The sequence below is a fragment of the Diadema antillarum genome, unplaced genomic scaffold, assembly GCF_040938485.1.
Source record: "Diadema antillarum isolate AM-2024a unplaced genomic scaffold, OU_Dant_1.0 seq00000476_RagTag, whole genome shotgun sequence".
NCBI classification, from domain to species: domain Eukaryota; kingdom Metazoa; phylum Echinodermata; class Echinoidea; order Diadematoida; family Diadematidae; genus Diadema; species Diadema antillarum.
In genome coordinates this window covers 521592-543157 of record NW_027271443.1, presented here as the reverse complement: position 1 = coordinate 543157, position 21566 = coordinate 521592, and the positions used below count along the sequence as shown (strand labels likewise).

The 21566-nt window shown below is 38.6% G+C and overlaps 1 protein-coding gene across 1 annotated transcript in view; it reads left to right on the top strand.

Moving 5' to 3' along the window:
* LOC139733448 (uncharacterized) overlaps window positions 1-21566 on the top strand; it is a 299164-nt gene that overhangs the window by 201287 nt on the left and 76311 nt on the right. Inside the window, exons 9-10 of the mRNA XM_071644265.1 lie at window positions 8627-8767; window positions 13477-13817. Coding sequence (XP_071500366.1) covers window positions 8627-8767; window positions 13477-13817 — 482 coding nt within the window. The remainder of the gene's footprint in view (window positions 1-8626; window positions 8768-13476; window positions 13818-21566) is intronic.

The window sequence follows — 21566 nt, the reverse complement described above, 5'->3', positions numbered from 1 at the left end:
CTTGTTCATAAAAGAACTCTTGGATTTCTTATTAATTGTAATATTCTTTCGAATTTTCAGTTCGGTTTCAGAAAGCAACACAGCACAACCCACGCTTTATTGGCTTTTATTGATAAAGTGGCACATGCTTTTGACGATGCTTCACACACCATCGGTGTTTTTATTGATTTCTCGAAGGTTTTTGACACGATAGACCACGATATTCTCCTTTATAAGTTAAGCCATTACGGCATTCGCGGGACGGCTTTAGAATGGTTTAGAGATTATCTTACTGATAGAAAGCAGCATGTTTTTTTTAATGGTCATGAGTCCTCAATGAAATCAATTACATGTGGTGTCCCCCAGGGTTCCCTACTCGGCCCGCTACTATTCATCTTGTACATAAATGATCTCCAAAATTCATCAGAGATTCTTTCTTTTATATGCTTTGCAGATGACACAAATCTATTTCTTACACATCGTAATCCTAATACGCTTAATCATATGTTAAACAGCGAATTGAAACTTGTTCAATCCTGGATTCATGCCAACAAGTTATCACTAAACATTGATAAAACATATTATATGCTGTTCAGTAACTCTTTGCAATTTATTCCTGGTCATGTCCAAATTAATGGCATTAATTTAACGAAGGTTGATAGTGTTAAGTTTCTAAGACTGTATATTGATAGCGATTTATCTTGGAAGTCTCACATCAACCTTTTAACCAAAGTTTTATCTAGGAATGCAGGAATTCTAAATAAACTGAAAGATTACTTCCCCACCAATATATTGCAAATTATATACTCGACTATGATTTCCCCTTACCTCAACTATGGAATACTGGCATGGGGTAACACGACCCAGTCTTTGCTTGACTCTCTCTTTCTCTTACAAAAGCGCGCTATTAGAATAATTAATAAGAATGGGTATCTATCTCATACAGATGAATTTTCCATAAGAACAAAATTTTGAAATTGTCAGATTTGTTTTATTACAATTTAGGGATATTCATGTACAAATTATCCAAAAATGATCTTCCTGATATTTTTTTTTTGGCATATGTTTAAAAGAAATTACTCTTTTCATAACTATCCCACCCGCCAACGTGACGATTATCACCTACCACGTACCCGAACCATTTTTGCGAAAAAAAAAAAAACAATTATGTATGCAGGGCCGAAGTACTGGAACGATCTCCCCATAGAACTCGCAGGTTGTTTGTCTTTGTCGACCTTCAAATACAAATTAAGACATAATTTATTGAATAATTACATTGCGTAAGTCCATTGAAATTTCCTTCTTTCTTGTTTATGTGCCTTTACCTGCTGTGTTGGTTGTTGTTATTCAAATCAGCTAAGCCTCTCTGTTTGCGCTCTTAAATTCCTTCACACCTTAACACCAGTACCCCTTTTGATACCCTAAGACTTCGGAACGCGTGAACAGCTGGCTTGTTGTATTCCCCTTAGTGCTATACTGGCTGGTAATTCTAATTAATTCCAAATTTTCTTTGAATGTTAGTACTTGTATGTTCACTCTTTAGGTTTCCCGTATCTCCTCCAAGGACTCGCATGTCGAGTTGTTCTCTTTTCACTGTTATTCAAATCATACTACTACACTATTGTCAACATTGTTAAATCAACTGTTCTTACACCTGCAGAATGTGGTTGTCTGTATATCACTATTAATGTATTGAGAAGATTCTGTTAGTGCACCAGGTATTTTTGCCTTTCATTTTTGTTTCTCTTTATTTTGGTCCTACGTTGCATCCGTGCTCCTCATCTTTACACTCTGTTAAGAATTTGGGACCTACGCTTAACAAGCTCGCTTTTAAGTAGGTTCCGTCATATTTCTTTAGCGTTATACATAGAACCAAACGTACGATGATTGACCACTATATGTTTTATATTCTTACATTGATTTACTGTACATCCAAGCCGGATATTATGATTCACTATGTTTTTATTATATTTGCTGTACATTCCTTCATTGAGAAGTATGAAAATAAATTGAAAAATTGAAGAAAATTACAGATTACGCAAAATTATTATTTTCATATAACTTTGTTTTCAGTGTTTAGCTGTTTTTGTATAATTAGAGGGAAAACAAGCGTAACATTAAGAATAAATTTTCAACTGTTTGCTCATCATGATCACATAACGCCTTAAAAATTCTGAAACTACTGCTCTAAACTAATTGTTTACTTTGTATAACTTTATTTTTCGCTATTGGAGCCAAAAGTTTTAAAGAACACAGGACACTTTCGGGACAAGTTATCCCTAACGGAGGGATTGCATACGTCACGGACGTTCGCTGGAATTGTCACGGACGTTCGTTCTACTACTAGGGTCATGTTCCAGGACGGATAACTAATCGGCAGAGAGTACCTAGCCTTCCTAACTCTTTCAAAAATTTGAAAAGGTATTGTCAATGCAAATTATAAGAAATGTCACATCCTTACAACACATTGCTCAGAGGGGGATCAGGAGGTGAATTCTCAGAGAAAATATTAATTATTTGCTTGGTTCTTGGTGAATTGCATGGTCCAAAAACTGCGGACGAACCTCAGTCCGCTCCAAAAATGACATGCAGCTCCTCGGCTAGAGAGCCAAAGGTAAAATGCACCTTCGCCATCAAAGCAAGATGGTGTCCCACTCGAAAACGTTTTAATCATCACGGACGTTCTTTTTTTCTTGGAGGTTCGTCTAAAAATATGATTTCGGTTCCTATTTGACAAAGGATGGACAGAAACTCAAAACAAACATATTATTGTGTGGCTAGATCTTAGTTGATTACGACTCAGAACAATATCGCCAATAACGTTTCATGGGCTACGATCTTTATTAGAAAATAGCGGAAGCACGTCCGTGACGACAACTGAGTATAATTTTGCATAAAAGAATATTACGACACATGTACAGCCATCAGACGTACAATTTTTGCAGGATATGTTCATTAGGTGGAACACCAAATTTTCGTATACGTTACAGTTGGGACAACAAAGCAGAATTTGCAGCAGCGATAGAAATAAACGCATTACGGACGGTCGTCTGTTTAGGACTTTGATATTTCAATTGTTCTCTGTAATTTCATACGTGCTCATAAAGTTCTTATAATTTTGTGGTACATACCCATGATATATCAGATCCAGAACATGGTCAGATATTTGATGCCACGTACCATAAAAAATGCACATCATTAGTTTGAAAAACAAAAATTATCGTGAAAATAGCGTTTTTTCCGTATTTTTACGCTTTAAGTCCTTGTGAAATGAAAAATATCAGGCACAAGTCAACCAAACCATATATTTCCTGAAAGGAAATTTATCAATCTTTGAGATGACATGAAAAAATCTGGTTTCTTAGATCATCCTGGCGTGTTCTATGGGAAAGAATGTCATAAGGTACGAAAATTGGCAATTGTACATCGTTCAAAATTCTCACCCATATATATATATATATATATATATATATATATATATATATATATATACATGCATAAATACGACCGCCATCCTATTCCCAGGTGCCGAATCAGGGTGCAATGGCAAAGAGGGTAATAACACGCCTAATCTTATTTTGTCTTTGTTTTTCCTTCTGACGAGATAGCTGGATAGCCTGGATACAACTAGGCCTAGCTGGTCAGTTGTATGTACTTGGGGTGGACCACTTTACCGATTTATGCACCTTGAGTTTTCCGATAACGGAATGCCGATTCGGGATCTTTTCATGTGTCTGGGTTTGTGATTCTTTCACACTAGGGACTTCCACTTTTTATATCCAAGTGATAAGCTGCAAAGTGCTGTGCCTCTACTACACACACCATTGCTTGGCTTGACTTGAAATAAGTGGGATTCGAACCCGCGCCGGAACACACGTTTTTAGACCGCAAGCCATACGCTACCAACTGAGCCACCTCGTCACCTTTCATGGTCAATTACATACCTTTCCAGCTGGCAAGCGATATGATTCTCCTGCTGAAATTGGTGCATGCCTGCTCTCCCTTGACAAGACAGTGTCTGCTTCTTCATTGAAGGAAGCAATGGCCGAAGCTTCCAGGGAATCGAGGAATCGATTGATGGTGTATGGGATACTGATCCTGAAGAAAATAATCTTAACATTTTTGCGCAGCAACACTGTGCAGTTCTCTGACAAGAGATAGTGATGGCAACACTCAAATCTCAAGTTATGATTGGAAGAGCGTAGCGTCTTCCTGAAAATTAAGATAGAAATATAAAGAACTGCCCTCATTTATCAGCGCACAGATATCCAAGAATAAATGGGATGGACAACTCATCCTGAGCACCTGATCCGAGACGGAAATATCCAACAGGAATTGTGATCTCACAACCCTTCAGCTTTCCAACATCCTAGATGCGATCTACGCAAAGATATCCTTACAAAGGATGACATAATGTTTTCTGAAAGCATTTTCTGAAAACAGTATACAATCGCACGGATGAGCATAACATCACATTTTCGGTAGTGTGCATTTTTTAATCCCTTTGATCTGAGGGAGTTACGGGTGGGTCGTGGTCTTGAAAAGAAAAAGACCTTTTCAGCTCTTTCCTGCACAGCATACCTCTCTTCCAGAGCACAACATCAGGCACTGACAGGGTGCGACATTACTTCAGACTTGCCTTGATGTGCCATGCCAAATGCCTAAGTAGTATGGGGCAGCAAACCAGAGCTCACTGACACATTAACTACTTTAATAATCATGCTCATGTCCAGCAAGGACGGATGAGCAACAAGGTTTATGGGGCAGCCAGCGTCAACGAGGGTATAGGCATCATCTCGTCGTAACGTGGGAGCAGATCATCAGAAACCACCCTATCTGCTCAAGTGGCGCTGTATCAACATTTCGAAGATGAGTGCTGCTGCAAGTGAGTTTCTACTGGAATCATGACAGCATGGGTTATGATGTGATCCTGACTTCAGGGAGTGGAGTTGGAGGAAGATGGCACAGGTACATGGCAATTACTAGTACTATCAGCCACTCTCCGCAATGCTTCAGTACCAAATTTCATTCTTCTGCACCACAGCTGTTTCAAGGCATGCATTTAGAGGTGGAAAACATGGAAGTAAAAAAAAATAATAATAAAATGAATGAATGAATGAATGAATGAATGAAGGTGAAAATGCAAAATGTAGAGCAGTTGTCAGACGAGCCATGGTCAGTAGTTTGATATTGCTGCAAACTTAAAGTGAGGGTGGGGGAGGGCCTATCTGACGGGAGGAGACATTGTCCCAATGCCAGCGTCTCGAAGAGATTATTTTCCCTGCCACAACTAACGCGATTTCCTGGGCGACGTCCAAGACGTCTTCAAACAAACGGACAACTTATTTGATTGGAAGTCACGGGGATGTTGGCACGGCTTTTGCAGTCGAAGTAAAGGGACTTACCAGAGACGTCTTTTCTCAGCGACTTCTCCCTTTCGTCGCCATTATGTTATAACGGTCTTCACAAGCTGCGGGGACATCTCGAAGATGTTGCAGACAAATGTAATCCCCACGACATGTCCACAGTGAAGGAGACTTCGCAGAGACGTGTCGGAGACAAGCTGGAAGACTGACATATTTTCTGCAAAAATCGAAAATGTTCGATTCTCCTGCGAATCCCGGAGATTGGGCTCGTCTCCAGATGCGTCGTAGAGATGTTGCGGAGAGTAGAGTTGCAACCTATAGTCTTCAGACCAACGAGATACTAACTTACAAAGTCTTGTGATATCATACCGATTTGCGTCCAAGCACTTTGGATAGAATCTTAATAGACCCTAGAAGGTGTCATGGAAGTTGTACTATAACATATCTAATCTGTACCCTGTTAAAGGACAAGTTCACCTTTATGAACATAAGGATTGAGAAAATGCAGCAATATTAGTAAAACACATCAGTGAAAGTTTGAGGAAAATTGGACAATCGATGCAAAAGTTATGAATTTTTTAAATTTTTGTGTTGGAACTGCTGGACGAGGAGACTACTACAGCTTGTGGTGTCATATGAGTACAACAGCAAAAAGAAAATGTAAAGAAAATTCAACATATTTTCATTTTTTTTCGCATAATAAAAGAGCATTTGACTTGCCTCTTTCTAAAGGTAGGGGTAATAATATTACCCATGACATATGTCGGTAACGAGTCAAGGGAATGTGTACTTTTTTCAAAAGATGAAATTTTATGAAATTCTCTTTATATTTTCCTTATATTGTTGTACGCATGTGACATCGTACACTGCAGTAGTCTTCTCATCCAGCGGTTACTGCACAAAAACTTCAAAAATTCATAACTTTTGAACGGAATGTCCGATTTTCCTCAAACTTTCAATGATGTGTTCTACTAATATTGCTACATTTTCTCAATCCTTATGTTTATGAAGGTGAACTTGTCCTTTAATGGTGTCACTGTGGCACCTGTGAAACATGCTTGTTCCCTACATGGCGTCACCAGGACCGTCATATTCTCTGAACGACTTATTTAGCTGTGGAGGCAGATAAAATTTCCTATAAGAACTTTAGAGTCGAACTTTCTTACACAAGTTCGAAAATAGCAAATTGATGCCAACCTGATGTACTAAAAACTGACAGATTTTTTTTTCATCCAGATGAGGAGTAATCTTCATAATCATCATTCAATTGAATTTAAATCTGAATTATGAATATTTATTGTGATTGAGGATCCCTGAACTGGCAACGTCAAGGACGCTGGTAATATAGAGAGTAGTCTCCCCCCCCCCCCCACCCTTATTGCTGAACTATTAATATATTAGGTAGCAATAAAATTCTATTTCTCATATATGTATGTTTTTATTGCATTCCTTGCAGATAAAGATGAAAATGATAATCCAATAATCAAATCTTGAAAACTCTATAACAGGCCATAAATGAAATGATGCAGAAACAAAATTACCGTAACTACTCATTAAAAATAAAATTGAAGGGTTACCAAGTCTTCAAATCTAATTGTGAAATAAGGATCTGAGTAAGATCCCTTAAACCTAATTACTCTCAGAAAGGGGTTTTTATTATAATTCATGAGTGTATAACTAGTGTTTGAAATCTTTATACGAAAGCAGATATATTGATGTTACTCGTGAGAAAGCCCACCTCTCTCTCTCTCTCTCTCTCAGAGATCTCAACAACTGCAATTCTATTAGCAGGGCTGGCATTCCTCCTATATTGACTATAGGCAAGCCATTTTCTAAATTACCTATTGTGAATAGAATGGTTTGACCCCAAATGACCTTTAGGGAGACGTTATAAGTAAAAGTTGACATCAGACCATAAAGATAACTTCAGAATCGAATTCTTTGACCCATAAAACCTCTGGAGCTGACTTTTCAAACTATTGTAACACTTTAAAGTTTTTAAATTGTTATACTGGCCTTTAAACGTAGGTGGTAGCCGTATTGGATTTTTGCAAATATGCCGCCCTGGAGGGCGCCCTTCACAAGAAATACGCCTTTTTTCAGCCGTCGAGAACTGCAATTCTATTACCAAGGCTGGCATTCCTGGAATATTGACCATGGGCAAGCCATTTTTTTTTTTCAATAAACTGTTATGAATACAATGGCTTGACCCCTATATGACCTTAAGTTGACCTTATAAGGAAAAATTGAATTCAGACCATAAAAACAACTTCAGATTCGAATTCCTTGACCCAGACAACCTCTTAACCTGACTTTTTAAATGATTGTAACCCTTTTATGTTTTCAAATGCAAGTGACCTTTAACTCTTTATGTGCCACGTTCGCACTTCCGACTCAGTCGACGGCGTGCCAACTTCGCATATTCTGCTCGACAAACAAGGCCGCCAAGACCGATCGATAAACCGCTAATTACTGCTAATCCCGCGGCACAATGAAAGCGTTTCTTGTGCTTTTGTTCCTCTCGTATACGACTTGCATTCTATGTGGTGGTCTACTATCAAGCGATGTTCCCGACTAGATTTGCTCGTACATTCTAAGTTTCTGTCACAGTTGTATGTGCAAAAGTCATGCCTTTACAGTAATGTAGCAACTGGTCATTCAAAAGAAAAATTGAAAATAGATTCGTCATAAAATTTATATCGTAACAAAGCTTGGCATTCCTGCTTGACTTTGCCTACTATTATGCCCATCTTAACAGAAATGTGTAGAAGTTATACAAATCGGAAAAGCAGAATTCTTTCTCAAAGCATGACTATCTTCGTGTCTCAGAATAATGTGGCACACAGGGGGTTTCCACCATGGCACATATAGAGTTAAACCTATATGGCGGCCATATTGGATGTTGCTAATATGGCCGCCCGAGAGGGCGCCCTTCTTAGCGGCCATCAAAAATCGAAATAGTATCGTTTGGGCTACTTGTGTGCCAAATTTTGGTGCTTTTGGAAAATTTTGAACCAAAAATCCCTTGCGCCCCCAACTATATTCAAAGATCACTGTGTCATCCAGGCATCAAGGAACAGCCTTGTGGTAGTGTCTGCCCAGAAAGCAATAATATTTCAGGTTCGAGCCCTCTGGTTTATTTTTAGACATCTTTGTTCATTTGCAGATCAGCGGTTGCAATCATAACAAACTTAATTTATGGAGAAAGAGAAATTGAGGAAACTTACACCTGCATTATCTTGTTGTTGCTGTCTTTTTGGGAATTTCTTTTATCATTACAGAAATAGCTGAGCTAGTGATGGACCGTTGCATTGAGCAGAATCCCGATGTCAAGCCGAATCATCCCAAATACGGGGTGAGGTTCTACTACGAACTCCTAGAGGACTCGTTCTCTGTATGGCCTGGACCATCGGAATCAGATGGTGAGAATTTGTGTTGTCAAGCTGCATTATTAACGTTATTTTCATGGTTCGTGATGCTTGAATTTTGGATTCCCTTTTTGCGGACTTTGAAATACTACAAAGTCGTTTTCATTCTTTGTCTTGAAGCATCGGAATTAAATACAGAAGTATTCAAACAAAGTTCACATTTTTTATGATACAGGGAATGATGCTTAATTACTTTCGATTTCTTCATTTATTATTTCTTATATCCCTTTCCGTGTATGAAATCCATGAACATTCGGAAGCTACATCATGAATACTAGGGGGCAAAAATATTGACATACAATGTTGTGACCCGCGACAACGGTTTCAGGCAAAAGTCGCAAGAGCAAATTCCCTCCTAGGCGGGGTTTAAAGATTCTGACCATTATTTTTGTCGATTTAAGTTTTTTGCAGAAATCGAATCTTTGATATGTTTTCTACATCTACACTAAATTTCAAAGCATAAGACTAAGTCTTTCCTATCGAAAATGGAATTCTAAGCACCCTATGTTGGATCGCACTCGTCAGTTTCGAGCTTCTTTCGAACGCCGCGCCAATATCCCCAACGTTGCTACGGCGCAGGGTCTCGCATGTGATTGGCTGGTGCGTCGCATACATTTACATACTTCGGCTTTCGGAGACACCAGTTGCAGCGTTTGGGGAATGCTTTGTGCACGCACACGCGTGCACGATTACGTGCTCCATTGCTCTTGCTATAGTGGTTTATGTACGCTCGCTCTGTAGTGCGTGCTCTTCGTTTGGCTTTCTATCCAAACTACTCTACTGCAATGTTCGACAACGGAAATGAAACAAAAATCATGTAGCATGACATAACCGTGTGAAAAGAAAATTAGACATTCTCAAATTTGTCTACTTGTACATGTAGTAAAATTATGACAGTAGACTGACTCAGTGGAAGGTAGATGAGAGGAAAGGAGCGGTCACGTATGACTAATTATAATTCAAATACTACACGTCAAGATCGCACCAAACTAACGAGTCGTGTTTGTTTGTTCGTTTGTTTTAATTTAATTAGCACCACCGAACAAAGCAACATATGCACGTCTTGTACAAGCAAAACAAACAGGAAGCGTGACCCTTGCCAGCACTAGCAATTTTCTGCCTTCAAAAGGGTCGCCAATGATATAGACAAATCAACCACAATGAAAACGCGATATGTTAAAGTGTGGATTCGCCACCGCTCCAGTTACATGTACACGGTCATGGCGTGTGGATGCCATTGCGTATAATGCGTGCACCAAATACACATGTACATGTACACCATACAGCTGTACGTGCAATTATCGTATTCGCCATCTTGAAAGACGTACTGTAAACAAACCCGAGCGAAACGCATTGTTTTTCGGCTCCACACGCTGAGCTCCGAGAAAGGTGCCCGGGAAATTTGACTCTCTCAGTGAGCCAATCAGAAGGCGATGTGGTTGCTAGAGGCGGAGCTTAACATCGATTGGCACCATCGTACGGATGGGTGATTCTCCCCTCGCATCGCCACTCGGACATTGTCTTTGAGAAAGAGGTGAATCTTCAAAGCCTGTTTTCTCGCAATTTTGTCAAAAAAACTTAAAAAGTGCATTTTATTTCTCTTTCTATGCCCACTTATGGTGCCGAAAAATATTAGTGTTTTATATCAATGCAAAGCTTAGGAAATGGGCAATGTGATTCAGTGAAAAAAATAATTTTCAAAAATTCCCGACTTTTGCCTGAAACCGTTGTCGCCGGTCACATATGTGTAAATAAATTTCAACTCAGATGCGGTGATCTCGAAGGGGTGCATAAAATCCCCTTTCCATAAAGCCACCGTCATATGGGTAATCAGAATTTTGTTCTATGTACTATCAAGCCAAACCAATACGAAATTTTCAAGGTTGGGATTACTCAAAAACATTTTTTTAACTAGAAAGAGTATAGTTTAATCTTGAATATGAACCCAATTATATCAGAATCTTCACAGAAGAGCATTTTTTTTTTTTTATTTCCGCGGAAGGTTACCATGTCCAAAGCTGCGAACGTCAGTGAGGAATAATACTTCTCATACCTTAAGGGGAAATAAACCCAAAACATGTATTTAGCTCATGAGATTGGGTGTTGATAACTTCCCACATTCGCTAAACGGAACAATCTTATAATTCTTTTTTTCCAAAGACAGTAAAATCAAAGAATTTCAGAGCTCCGAGTTGGCATGTTTCCATCTCTGCATGTAGCCATTTTTTCGAAGGTGCCGCCGCTCGTCGCAGGGGGGGGGGGGGGACTTTTTTTACAGAAAAGTCAGTAACAGTTTCTTATTGGTCAAGCTTCACCGTAAAATACAATTCATATATACTCGATTTGTTGAAATAATTTTGCCACATTCGTCATAATCAATCATGGTGAAAAGATCAACCGACGTTTCCGTCCCGCAAGTGCGCAAATGTGAATCAGAGAAAAACGCGCTTTGAAATATGGACTTTTCAACGGATGAAATCACGTAGTTATCTACGTAATGCGTGCAATGATTATGTATCCATTTGTGGTAAATTATGTGTTATTCCAAGCTGATTTGTATGTTGGTGTGTTTTGTTGTTTGTTTGGTTGTTTACCATTGTAAAGCGCATCGAAACATGTTGTATTAAGCGCTAAATGAATATTTCATATTGTAGTTATGATTACCATTATGTCATCTGTTTAATATAATATGTAAACACTGTACTTCAGAGCCTCTTTTCTCAGTTCACGCTTTTCCCGAGTTTGTGCTTTCTTTCCAATATTTAGATAGGTTAGGAGAGTCCATTTGATTTGAGTTATGCATCATTTTACAGCATAAAGTCTGCTATTTCAGAATATTGTCTTAACTAAAAATTCATGTCTGGCGACTTTTTGTTTGTTTGGAGGTGCAGGGTCACATATTATGTGACCCTGCACCTCCAAACAAACAAAAAGTCGCCAGACATGAATATTCTGAAATAGCAGACTTTATGCTGTAAAATGATGCATAACTCAAATCAAATGGACTCTCCTAACCTATCTAAATATTGGAAAGAAAGCACAAACTCAGGAAAAGTGTGAACTGAGAAAAGAGGCTCTGAAGTATAGTGTTTATTCTCTTTACCAAGCCGTGCATCAAGCATTTAGGGGCACTCTCACGATCTCACGCATGGCACCCATTTGTCTCACGCATCGGGCCACGTCTGCAACTTAGGCCTATAATAATGAGTATAGCTCAAAAGATTAAAGTGATAGTTGCAAATGAAGGTATATTTCCCTTTTGTCTTTCAAAATAAGCTCCCTACCGTGGGACTCGCGCCAAAGGGGGGAAAAACCCCTCTCACACCCTTGCTCGCTCGCATATTCGCATCACCGAGATGCCGAGTAATGAATATCTCACTCATAATTTGAACTTGGCATCCCTGTGAATGGGACAAAAAAACAGGAAGCAAACCACCGGACTAACAGCAATGAATAGATTATCAAATTAAACTGAAATTGAACATGCCTCATTAACACATTCTGTCCACAATTAATGCCAAATTTCATAGCAGTAGCATAATCCTTTCAAAAGTTATTAGAGTTGAAAGTGACGAGTGTGTACAAGGTTTCTCAGAAATGAAAAGGAGACTCTAAAAACGCACCTATTCACACTGTTCTAAAAAAAAACAAATGTGACCCGCTACAACAAAATGGTCCTAAAGTCGCGCACAGTCGAAGCCGTGAAAATCGAGTTTGAAGTCAGAGCATCAAAATGGTCAAAACTTATGATTTTCTGAATTTGACATATTATTAGAGTATGACATGTTTTGAAGCAAACTGATGGAAGGAAAGACAAAAAAATAGCGTTTTTTGGGGCCATGTTTTTTGGCATTTGAAGGAAGCAGAAACTGGTTCGAACATTTGGATTGAGCGCCACAGATAGGCTCCGCCCCTAACAACGACCAGAGTGATCTCATTGGTCAGTTTGCTGCTTGCCGCTAACCGAAGCGTGAAGCTCGCACACTGCCCAGGCGACTGGTGTGTGTTGACGGGGTGTGCTATGCCCAGCCGCTTCTCCTGGCATCCTGGTCACTGATTGGTCGGTGAGGAGACCGCCGACGCTGTGTTTGAATGAGCATTTCGGGGGTTGCTAGGGCTTACCTTCTATTGTCCGGAGGCGAATACTGACTTGCGTGTCCCTTGATCGTGATTGCGTCGCAAGGAAAACTTTTAGGGCGCTTTTCTCGAAACAGTTATTTCCCAGACGTCTCGACATGCTCTCTTTTAAACATCGATATCTCCGCAGCCGATTATTTTTATAAGATGTGTTATATATCAATTTAAATCAGAAAGATGAGGGAATTGTATCTTGCAATTTTTAAATAATCGACCTCTCCCGACTTTGGGATCATTTTGTTGTAGCGGGTCACAAATGTTCGAGATAAATTGCTAAAAAACATTCTTTCCTGCCTTTTTTATGATCCAAACTTTTAGCATAATGTAGAAGACGACTAGCTCTTTCAGAAGGTATGATAAAGTCAAGATCGACTAGGTAGACACATTGCACTTATTTTCAGTCCTCACGCAAAGTGTGTGCGACTTTTTGTTTCGTTTTGTGATGCACGGTCACATATGTAATGATTTTCTTGTGATTGAGCCAAATTGTAGGGTTTATTATAGTGTTAAAAAATGCTGAAACTTGAATCAAACCAACAAAGAGAGTACAATGAATATTTCCCCAGACAAAGATTCCGAAGATGACGACGAAGGGAGCGAGGATGACGAAAAAGAAAGCAAGGAAGAGGAGAAAGATCAAAGCAGTACTTCCGATGTAGAAACTGACGATTCTACCAGCGACGACAAAAATGCACAAGCGGAGACATCGTTTATATCCAAATCGAACGGCAAAAAGTCTTCGAACGATCCGGATGACGACGGCAAGAAGACTTACTCGGTCTTTGATGATGAGGAATTGTCACCGATGTCAGACCGCTATGACCCCAAGGGGCATCCAACAAAAGACGCGAAACTGTACGCGACAAGCTCCAAGGAAATCACACTCAATCATCCTCTCAATATTATGGTGAGATATCAAACTACCCTCAGTTTATGGCAGGATACCGACTGTACAGAGTTACAATAGAGCTGCCGGCGAAACTAGGCCACTTGCCAAGTAAGTAAGAAATCATTATAAACTAAGTTGCCGTTTTCATAGGAGGAAACAGCCCAGGTTATGGAGGAATCGATGATTACTTGTTTAGAAAGAAAGAAACAACAACAACAACATTAACAAAACATATATGACGATTTCGGTTTCAAAGTTACTACATCTGTTGTCTCAAGTTCTAAGAAAAACTTGATTTTCTGATTACCATAATATTTAGCAATGTCATAGTGGAATGAGATTTCCCCTATTGCAACACTAAAATCACTCTCTTTAATCCCAGACAACAGAGATTTATTAATTGTGATGCCATGAGATATTTTGTGACTATATTCTTTATGGATATTGGGTTAGTAAAGGCGTCTCTCCTATTGTGATTGCTCAAAATTCCCATTTCTTTCTGACGAATTTTGTGTGCAAAATATCTCACTAATGACTTGACCAATTCACATGAAATTTTCAGTAATCATATCTCATGATAACATCTCAGTACAGTACAATTTTACAGTTAACTTATCTGTGACGTCGTCTAGGCGCCATTTCAATGATTTCTCAATGATCGATCATAACTTCATAACTAATTGCCATTTCTTTACCATTTTCAGGAGACATAAAGTTCAAGTCACTTCTGATCACCCTTTACTATACTATACTGTACTTACTGTACTTAGCTATGCTTATCTGTGACGTCATCTAGGCGCCAATTTTATGATTTTCAATGATCAATCATAACTTCATAACTAATAATTTTCAGGAGACATAAAGTTCGAGTCACGTCTGATCATCCTTTACTATACTCAGTAGCCAGGTAACCATGACATGCGCATACGTCAAAATTTTAAAATTCCCAAATCAGCATCCCCATGGGTTTTCCTAGAAGTTTCGGACAATTCAAAGCGTTTAAAAAGTTTTTTTTTTTCCCGGACGCGTCCGTCAGCTAGTTTTAGCGCGCACAGTGCGTAAGTACGTATGCAACATAAAAAAAAAAAAACACTTTATTTCGACTGGTTTGGATTCCTGATACATCGAGTTACAGTATCTATTGATTTCCGATCGATTTCGTACAATAACAAAACAATATACTTGAGTCAAAATCAATATGCCGCGCGCGTCTATGTGCAAATATGGTGAAAAAAAAATGTCTTTGTTTATTTCGCCCTACCTCTGGAAAATGTCCAGCAACCTTATTTTTTTTTTTTTGCGTATTACAAAAGCATATTAATTGTAAATGATATTTCAAGTATCAATATTCCGATGAAAACTCTATGACGTCATCATGTCGTCATCTGAAATCAAAAAAAAAAATGTGGTATTGATTTTTTCGACGTACTGTTTCTGGCATTTATTTTGCTGGTATCTCTATCATTCTAGCTCAATATTATCCCAAAATCGGATATGTACATAGTACTTTGAACATTGTCTTTCAAGTCCATGTCATGGTTTTGCAATTTGATGACTTCACCATGCTGCAAATTGTGATTAAAGGCAAAGACTGAAAGTCAGCCAAGGTTACGTGTTATATCTATGGGAGGTGATATTTTTCACAAACATGCATTGACTTGATAACGTTCAAGAATCTTCACCTCAGCTTATTTTGATCCATTTCCTCTGAAACTTTAGTATGTCTTCTCATCAGGTTGACAATATTTCTGCAGCTTAAAACTGAAAATGCGAATTGTATTTTGACAAAATTATCCCTGCTTTATCTTTCACATGTAACTTTACGTTCCACATTTTTTACTTGTTGTGTGTAGCTGAGAGGTATAAAGGCGACGTCTTTGGCGCCAGAGACGTGAGGTTCCATACGTGCGGGTTCGAACCCACGAGATAAAAAAAAGAAAATACCCTTTCTCTTTTACTTTTTTTGTTGTTTCAATGGAGTAATTCCACCTTTGTCCGTGTAGAAATCACTATCTTATCTAAACGCTGCCATACGCACGCACACACACACACACACAACATTCCTTTGTTTTGTCTTGGAGACTACATTGCTTCGACTGCTGCAAAATTTTGCAAGCTTATAGAGTTTGTCAAACTGATCGTATAATGACGACGACATGAGATAAAGCCCTCTTGGTTATGCAAATAATGGTCAAAGTTCATATTTGAAATACAGTTAAACTCGCATAAGTCGATTTTCTCGGGACTGAGCGAAACACATCGACTTAGGCGAGTTTCGACTTGTGCGTAAGTCGAAGAAAATCGACTTACAGTTACACCATGCGTACATATGTATAATGTACATGTATGTTGTCTACTCTGGAGCCGAGAGCTGGAGCGGTGTGCCCGATATTTGCCATTCAGCAAGAGACTTTATCCACATTGATCATATTCAAATGTAAAAACAAGCAACTGGCATTCATTCTAGGATCTTACGGAGCTGAATATCATCCTTATTCATTTCCGAACGTGCGAGCAAACATCCGCTTTTTATTTTATCATCTGAGCCGATATGATACCGTTAATCATTTCCAAATGTAAAAGAAACAATCTGTTACTTATTTTAGCATCGTACGGAGCAGAATATTATCGTTATTCGATCTCCAAATTCAAAAGCAAACACCCGACATTTATTTTATGATCGTAAGGAGCCGAATGTTACTGCTGTCCACTTCCGAAATTGAAATGAATCATCTGACAATTATTTCAGCATCGTAAGGAGCTGAATGTTATACCGTTTTTCATATTCGAACGTCAAGGCAGACATCCGGCATTTACTTTACCATCAAACGCAGCTGAATGTTATTGTTATTCATTTCGAAATGTTAAACAGCAAATGTCTGATATTTGTTTTAGCATCTTGATTATTGAGCAGAATGTTACTGCTATTCACTCCGGAACGTAAAAGCAATCATCTGGCATTTATTTTGGCATCTTCCGGAGCCGAATGTTACATGCTATTTACTTTCGAACGTAAAAAAGCGAACATTCGGCATTTATTTCATCATCGTATACGGAGTTGAATATTATTGTCATTCATTTCAGAACGTCAAAGGGATCATTCGACATATATTTTAGCATCTTCCGGAGCTGAATGTTATTGTCATTTACTTTCGAACGTAAAAGCGAACATCCAGCAATTATTTCATCATCGTACTGAGTTGAATACTATTGTTATTCATTTCCGAACGTCAAAGCAAATATTCAACATTTATTTTAGCATCTTCCGGAGCTGAATGTTATTGCTATTTACTTTCGAACATAAACGCAAACATCAGACATTTATTTTATCATCGGACGGATTTGAATACTATTGTTATTCATTTCCGAACGTCAAAGCAAATATCAAACATTAACTTTACCATCAAACGCAGCTAAATGTTACTGTTATTCATTCCGAAATTTAAAAGCAAACATCCGACAGTTATTCAGCATCGTATGGAGAAAAATATTACTGCTACATGTATTCACTTCCGAACGTAAAAACAATCATCTGACATTTATTTTAGCATCTTCTGGAGCCGAATGTTATTGCTATTTACTTTCGAAAGTAAAAGCAAACATCCGACATTTGTCTCATCGTCGTACGAAGTTGATTATTGCTGTTATTCATTTCCGAACATCAAAGGGATAATTCAACATTTACTTTAGCATCTTCCGGAGCTGAATGTTATTGTTATTTACTTTCGAACGTAAAAGTAAACATCCGGCATTTATTTTATCGTCGTATGGAGTTGAATATCATTATCAATCATATCCGAACGTCAAAGCAAACATTCGACATTTATTTCAGCATCTTCCGGAGCCGTATTTTATCCTTATTCATTTCCGAACGCAAAATCAAATATCTGACATTAAATTTCAGCACCGTACGGAACTGAATCTTACCATTATTCATTTCCAAAATTAAGAGCAAACATCTGACATTTATTCTAGCATCTTATGGAGCCGATTGTTACCGCTGTTCATTTCCAAAACTGAAGGCAAACATCCGGCTTTTTCGGTAGCCCGGCGTGCGTTTTTGGTGACCCCAGTCGCAAATTAACCATTCGCGAAATCGTGATTCGATTCGCGAAAAGACTCCACTAAATTTAAGGCATAGATCGCTACACTCGGCAGGGGCTACGTCGTCCTTTCACCAGGTCTCGGTAACGGAAACCAAAATATCGCTTTCGTGCTTGCGTTACCTATCGTTAATGTCAACGAAACATCGTTAATTTGCGCTTGGGATTGTTACTCATCGTTACTACAAACGTTAATTTTCCCGATCGTTAGTTTGCGTTACTAACGATTCAGGTGAAAAAAGTTTCTTGTGGTATATACTGCATGTAAACAAAAACTGGCGTCTCGTGATTTTGACAGTCATTTATTACACAATAAAATCTTATTCGACTTAGGCACAGTGAATTCAATGGTTTTTCCGTGAAAGTGTTCTTGGAATTTCATCGACTTAAGCGAGTATTCGACTTAAAAAATTCGACTTGTGAGTGAATTAATACACGTAAGTCAATGGGGAAAAATCGGGACTTTTTAAAATCATCGACTTATCCGATTATTCGACATATGCGATGTCGACTTAGGCGAGTTTAACTGTACAAATGTAAAATTTAAGGTGATTCTTAAAAGTCTGTATCACCATGTTTGATTTCTGATTTCTTTTTTTCATTTTGAAGACCTTTTGGTGAATATTCAGTTACATAGCCTGGCAAATCGACTTACTTGCACACTCCGACACACGCATGAAATTTCCACTGGGTTGCATGACTTAACTAATTATACCCCCGCCAAACGAAGTTTGAAGGGGGTATATAAGAATCAGCGGACGGTCGGGCGGTCGGTCGGTCGGGCGGTCGGTCCGTTGCAAATCTTGCGTCGCGAACTACTTCCTCAGTTTTCAACCGATTCCCATAAAACTTGGCACAGATGTGTGCCTTGGGTTGTAGATGTGCAAGACGTATTTTTTGACAGTACCCAAAAGTACGTTGCCATGGTAACGGCATATTATGGGCAAAAATGGGTACAAATCTTGCGTCGCGAACTCCTCCCACAGTTTTTGATCAATTTTTATGAAATTAAGTACAGATTTTCATCTGAATATTTTAATGTGCAAGACACATATTTCCGCAGTGGCAAAAAGTGCGTTGTCATGGTAACGGCATGTTATTGGTAAAATATAGGGCAAAATGCTTCATGGCAAAACTGCTTCATCAGTGTTCTTCCAATTCTCATGGAATTCATGTTGAATGTTTGTCTTAGGATATAGGTCAGCATGACACATTTCTTGACAGTGACAAAAAGTATGTTGCCATGGTAACAGCTCACATATTATGAGCCAAAATGATGGAAAATTTTGTGTTGCAAACTACTTCCTCAGTTTTTGCCCAATTTCCATGAAACTTGGTACAGATGTGTGCCTTTGGTTGTAGATGTGCAAGACGCATTTTTCGACAGTACCTGAAAGTACGTTGCCATGGTAACGGCATATTAATGGCAGAAGATCAAGGGAAGATCTTGCGGATTTAACTACTTCCTCAGTTTTTTGACCAAAGCTTATGAAATGTTGTTTAGCGGGGGTATAACCAGTCGCTGTAGCGACATTTCTAGTTGGATCTAAATTATATAGGACATTATAAACAACTGGACTTCACAAATGTATCTCAATATAATTTGAAGTCGCTATTTTACATCATTTTCATTTTCGATCATCCGTGACCGATATCTGGTGATCCCCTGCATATCACCTTCATCTGCCCTCCCCCCCCCCGCACGGAAGAAAGCAGTAACTACATATCTGATGATATGAGATAACTGTTATTTTGTGTTTTTTTTTTGCAGATTCTTGAAAAACACAGAAACATTCAAAAATAATTTTGTGGTATGATTATGCACCATACCTAGTTGTCTAACAATAGGGCTAACTAGGAACAAATTATGTTTCCGTTGTTGTTTTTTTTTATGTCATTTAGGAAAGTGTAGTTACTGCGGTGACTTACCCTTGATTTTGGGTAGTTTCGCCGTGGCAAAAAACAATAACTACAGATGGCCAGAAGCCAGCTGTTTTCCCCATGAAAAAAAAACAGTAACTGCACATGTCACATGACCATGCTGAGGAGAATAATCTGCTTATAAAGTTATTGTACTTTCTAGTTAGTCTAGATATTAAAGATCTACGACCTAGACCTAGACTAGGTTTTGTGTCTTCTCGGAATGAATGACATTCTGTGAAACAGTAAGGTATTTGAAGTGCCTGGCATGGTCCTTGGACTAGACTACAAAGTATCAAGTCTCTTCGTCTTAAATCTTAGTCGAAATCTGACGTTACACTTAAACTACAGATCTATGCTTAATGGTATGCTAGACCTAGATATATAATAATAGATTACTGACATTTTGTCAGACACCAAACAGTTGACTCTGACTCTGCAACCTTATAGATCCGGTTCGCGATAGACCTAGATCTAGACTGTTTGTGTATTGCTAGTGCTCATCTCCCTTCAAAGCCGCCATTCTGTCTTTTTTTCCCCCTGATTTCCCGTGAAACTGCAGCCCAGGTCCAGGTAAGGATAGAGTAGATCTAGCCTAACAGATGTATTATATAATAGGGTCTAGGGCCGATATCTAGATAGCGTACCATGGCATAGCCCTTATCTAGTGTAGGCCTATTATTTTTGCAATAGACCTAACTTTACCACTTATTATTTTTTTTTTTTTTGTGCCACAAGATTCATCAAATTTTGACGGGGGCAGTTCAAATACCAAAATCACATTTGGATGATTTTCAATTTATTTTCTTCAGTCTGAGAATTTGATTCTTTTAAGGTTAGATAGATCTAACGTTAGAGATCTAGATCTGGAGGGGTCAAAATTTTGGTAAGAACCAATTTGGTAAGGGCAATTTGATATAGGGCCTAGTCTAGATGTAGATCTATATTCTAGGCCTATTTAGATCTAGACCTTGGCCTGGGGTAGACTCTAAATTATGTTATATTCTGTTTATAACAGTAGTTATAGTTAACACTAACATTAGAACTCTAGGCCTACTTAGAATCAAATTGTACTCATCATTAATCATCATTATCATCAACGACAATATTTTGTTGTCTTATACTAGGGTCTAGATATAATACAAGTTTTACAAAGTTTAAAGAATGTTGCTCTTAAACTTCTTTAAATGATTGTTAACCCATTCCTTACGGGTCCCTGTGGGAGCAACTGATATACGGGAACCTGGTTTACCAGGTTCCCAAAGTTAAGACAAAGGTGCCTGCTTCAGTGGCCTAAATTTATGTTTCTTTGTGTTAAAATGCTCAGAAAAGTGGGTTTGATGAAAATATCAGAGGTTTATTCTATCAGGATTTGTTCTCCTGCTGTTAAAAAAGGGGGGTTTTACAGTGTTATGTACCTTTTCCTGATTTAGTTTTTTGCTTGTTCTGCTGTAAACTCGTACGAACATGTACATAATGATCAAGGCTGAGATCCTACCTGGTTTTTGTGTAGAACAAAAGATTCTGAGAGCTCATCAGCGCACGCTCTATTCATACCCCGTACCCGATCGATATTTCCATTGTTCACGGGCACATGTAGTTGACCGTAGAAAGGCGGACACAATGAACCGCTTGACTGCCTTCACACAGCTGGATTACCAACCTGTGTGCCTCTCTGTCAACGGGCGAAAAGAATCTCGTTTGGGGCCATTAAAGGCACTCAGAGAATTGCGGAAGGAACGGG